At 30.6% G+C, this 5,000-nt stretch overlaps 1 protein-coding gene across 1 annotated transcript; it reads left to right on the forward strand.

The window, feature by feature from the left end:
• The first annotated feature begins 253 nt into the window (after nucleotides 1–253).
• On the forward strand, nucleotides 254–1,039 carry LOC145050252 (uncharacterized). Its single transcript, XM_078998532.1, has one exon. The coding sequence runs from the start codon at nucleotides 254–256 to the stop codon at nucleotides 1,037–1,039; it is 786 nt and encodes a 261-aa protein (XP_078854658.1).
• The last annotated feature ends 3,961 nt before the right edge of the window (nucleotides 1,040–5,000 follow it).

Here is a 5,000-nt window from a genome sequence, read left to right on the forward strand (position 1 = left end):
ATTTCAGACTATTTTTGATACCGCTATTGCGTGTGTTCAAATGGTGGAACAAACATACAACCTTGTATGTAACAATGTAGCTGCAAGTTCTCAACGGAGAACACGAAGATATATTTGCAGAAATCGTGAAGAAGCCAACCAATGTTTGGTGTAAGACTATTTTGTAGAGAATGTCACTTATAAAGGGTATTATTTTCGTAGGCGCTTCAGAATGCTCAAAGGTTTATTCGAACGTATCGTTGAAGATGTAACGATGGAGTGCAGTTTTTTCCAACAACGCTACAATGCTAGAGGTACACCCGGTTTCACTCCCTTACAAAAATGCACGGCCGCACTTCGTCAGTTAGCATATGGCATTCCGCCTGATGCGTTAGACGAAAGTTTTAGGATGTCTGCTAGGATCGCACGAGATAGTCTCCATTTTTTTTGCAAAACTGTGATTCAATTTTATGGTCCAAAATATTTACGTAAGCCTACATGTAATGACATCCTGAAATTGCAAGCTCATCATGCTAGTGTGCATGAGTTTCTTGGAATGCTAGGAAGCTTAGACTGTCTCCATTGGGCATGGGAAAATTGCCCTACATCATATTTTGGGCAATTTACCCGAGGTGATCATGGTCACCCAACGGTCATACTTGAAGCAGTTACATCACAAGATATGTGGATTTGGCATGTTTTTTTTGGTTCTCCTGTTTCGATTAACGACATCAACGTTCTTAATCGTTCACCAATATTTAACAACATATACGATGGATCCGCACCAGATTCTTCTTTTCAAGTGCGTGGAACGCCATATAAGTATGGTTATTATCTAATCGATAGAATCTATCCTGAGTATGCTGTGTTTGTTAAATCGTTTACAGCTCCACATGGTTCTAGACGAAAGAAATTCAAGAGAGCTCAAGAAAGAGCTAGGAAGGATGTTGAGTGTGCTTTTGGCGCTCTGAAGAAACGGTGGTTCATATTGAAATGTCATGTGAAACGGTGGTTCATGTTGAGCGTGCTTTTGGCGCTCTCGGAGAACGACTTTATGTAGTTTGCTTTAGTTATTTTATTTGTGTTTTTTAAGTTTCTAGGATTATTTAAATGTCATGTGTGTGGTTTTCGTGTTTTTATTTATTTATTTTTTTTATTGCAATGTAATGTTTTTCTTTTTAATTTTCAAGTAATGAAAAATTATGTTTTTTTATTAAAATAGAAGTTTTCTTAATTTAAAATAGTTAAAAAAAAGTTTTATTAAATTAAAATAGTTAAAAAAAATGTGTGGCACCAGTCCTTTGGTTTGGCAAGAAACCATACTTAAGTGGTAAAAAATGACATGATGCTTATGTGGTGGGGAAGAAAGTGCAATTTCAGTGGCACCACACTCTCCAGCTTAATGTGATAAAACTTCAAAGTTCAGTCTTCTCACTTTGAAGTGTGGCGTTTTATCTCTCTCATTATTATAATTTCAGTGTATTTATAAATTATAAATTTGAACTTCTTAGTTTTTAAGTACTATATAATACTAACAATTAACAATATATGAACATTGTTTTTATTATTGTTTTAATTATTTTAATTATAATTTGTAAATAATACATGTTTTTCAACGGAAATTTGTGTGGCCCGATGTTTGAGCATGGCTTATTTCGCACTTTGAAGTATATCCGCCCCGTCCTACTATTATTATTTTTATTTTTTATTTGTTTTTTAGGCTAGGCTTGCCGTTTAATTTCTTTTTCTATGAATTTGTTCATTATCTCTGTTTTCTGTACTTTTAGCCAAACTTTTAGTTTTTATTACAACAGTTATTCAAAAAATAATCAAAATTCTCCCCAAATTTTCACTTAAAAGTATTTTTATATCAAACATAATTTTTTTTACAAAATCAACTCTTTACAAATTCTATTTACAATTTTTTTTAGATATTTATCCCAAAACTTCTTGTTTTTTGATGATATCATTTTAGAAAAAAGTTTTTTTTTTATTTATTTTTTATTTTTTTTATTATTTTTTTTTAAGATTGTAAAAACCTAAAAGATGATTGTTTTTAATAATATCGTGAACTATATAAACCAGGATGATATTACATTCATTTTGTGGAATCATAATATTTAAATATTCTATTAGACATGGATTAGTTTTGTAATTCTTTAAACATATAAATAGCTTTTATAAAAGAATCTACGCATTGACATTTTTTTGTAAATTATAGATGCAACTATTTTAGTTTATTTTATATATAGAGACCAAACCTACCAACATACGAAAGTTTTAAACAAATAGATCGATTTTGATGAAACAAAATCTGGACATAAACATTATAAAGTTAGTTTTTGTAATTTCTTTTCTATACAAGGATCAAACTACAAAATATATATTACTTATTTTCCAATTATAAAATATTTTTTTACAGTATAGCTCAATATAATTTTTTTTATAGCCGAGTACATCTACCTTAATTATAACTTATGAGTGTTGATTTATTAAATACATATAAACTTAAAAAGTGTTTCGTACGTTTATAAGTATACGAAAAATATTTTTATAAGAAATTAAATATATTCATATATTTTCTTGATATTCATCATTCTATTCATGTTAAACTGTGACATGTGTTACATTTAATAAAATTAATAATATTTTAATATACTTGTCATCATTTAAAATGAATAAAAAAAATATATACGAAGTAAATGTGGAAGGATATTTAGAGGATGTTTGGCTAAACTTATTAAAAATGCTTTTAACTTTTTAACTTATAACGATTTTAAAACAAAACCCTGTATTTGGCTAAGTTTATGCATAATGTTATAAGCTCATAAACCATTTTTAGTGTTTGACAAAAAAAATTGCTTATGTGTATAAAATTACAAAAAATGCATTTCTTTTTATATTATGACTCATTTTTTCTATTATAACAAACCGTTTTTTTAACTAATAATAACTTTTAATATTATATTTATATCCATAGTATTTAAAAAAAAAGTCTTTAATTTAATTCTATTAAGATTTTTCTAAAATTAATAAATATTTAATGTTTTAACAATTGAACAAAACAGTCTTTTTGAACAATTAAACAGAACAAACTTTAATTCGCAGAAGAATCATTCATAAACATTAGTTAGACTAATATTTTGGGTAAATGATGCAAAATCCATTCTTTATTACTTTTCAACAAATTACATAATTGAAACCTAAGAAGAATACGCATACACAACAATCAAATAGACTTGTTTTGTTGAGTATCAGCGCTACCAATTGATCTAAAACCAATTAGTGTTAGAAATGATGCAATGTTACTCATATAGTTCATTCAGCTCTCCAAGACCATGCATTCGATTGCGGCACTCCAGGCCATTGTGCGAGGACTTGGTCGATGTCATTTCTGACCCCTAAAAATCCCCCCCCCCCCCTCTTGGAAATTGCTCCTAAGAGAATCAAACTCTCGTCACTGACTCTGATACCACTTGTTGAGCATCAACGCTACAGGTTGATCTAAAACCAATTGGTGTTCGAAATGGCACAACCTTACCCATATAGTGCATTCAACCTTCCAGGACCAAGCATTCGATTGCTGCACTCTAGGCCATCGTACGAGGACTTGGTCGATGCCATTTCAGGCCCCCAACAATTTTGCATACGAATCAAACAAGAAAATCTCTAGTGATTTGCCACAGGCCTCGCAAGTTTGGAATCAGAGTTCTAGTTCCACTTCCAATTCTAATTCCGATTCTGGTTCCTTATATGTCTTACTCAGGAATCAATCCCAATAAGAGGAAAAGAGTTTTATTTTTGGTGTCATAGGTAGAATTTTCACATGTAATGACAATATAACTCACGTGGTTGAAGATGATGCTCAATCGCTTTAATTTAATGTAAGTTTCTCTTAAAATTTCACATTTCTTAAAAGTAAATCATTGAAAATTGAACCTCGTGCTAAGTTCATGCTAAGAAAAACTTCACCTAGTGATTGTTTACTTGTTTTACAAATAAGATTTACCATTAGTTGCTACTTTTAACATCTAGGCTAAATTGAAAATTAAATAATAAACAAAGCACCTTAAAATCATTAACAATCCTCCCTAATAAATAAAGAACTTTTTACCACATGTTATCTTTTCCTTCATTTGGATACATCACATTTTCTACAATTTTTGAATTTTCTATTTTCCACTTGTCATTTTATTGTATTTTTTATTTTATTAAATTAAAATTCCACATTTAATATGTATGGTAATATATATGTAAATTATTTATTAAAAAATGTTTATATATGTAATGTATTCAATACATTAAAGTCTTATTAATTTTAATAATTCAAAATTTTTCTCATTTTTCTTATAGATTCAAAATTTTCAAATTGTTAAAATTGCATATTTTTTTTAAATAAACTCATGTAATACATGATTCTCACACCTAGTATTGAATAATTAAACATAACAACTCGACTTTGTAATCCTTCAAACTCATATAATCCTTCAAACTCTTCAGTATTTCATTCAAAATCGGTTTCCATTTTGCATTCAAATGTAAACTACTTTCATTACAAATGTGTAACATCCCGAGTTCAGGAGTGCAATTTCAGGGTTCAAAGTGAAATTGTGAATGGTCAACTCGGCGAGTCCATGGGTGGAATCGGCGAGTAGGGTCGCGATTCTAGTCGCGTGTTAAGTGGCCAACTCGGCGAGTCGGCGGCTGGACTCAGCGAGTTGGTGTTGTGTGGAGAAAACCCTAATCCCATGGATTGAGCCCTATATAAAGAACATAATACCCTCTCCCTAGCCTCTTTGCTCTCCCTTGAAGTCCAGAAAGCCTAATATTCGTGTGTGAGAGAATTAGAGAGCATTTGGATCTTGAAGGAGTGTATGTTGAAGAAATCTTTGAAGATTAAGAGGCTTGGATCAAGGGGCTTTGCAAGGTTTTGGCTTATTCTTCTGTTGGAGTCTTCTTTGGAGATAAGGATTCGTTGCTTGAGCTGTTATCCATCTAGATCTATCATTTGTGGGATTTTT

Source organism: Lactuca serriola, chromosome 5 (genome assembly GCF_051521515.1).
Source record: "Lactuca serriola cultivar US96UC23 chromosome 5, Lser_US96UC23_V15, whole genome shotgun sequence".
In the NCBI taxonomy this organism is placed as follows: domain Eukaryota; kingdom Viridiplantae; phylum Streptophyta; class Magnoliopsida; order Asterales; family Asteraceae; genus Lactuca; species Lactuca serriola.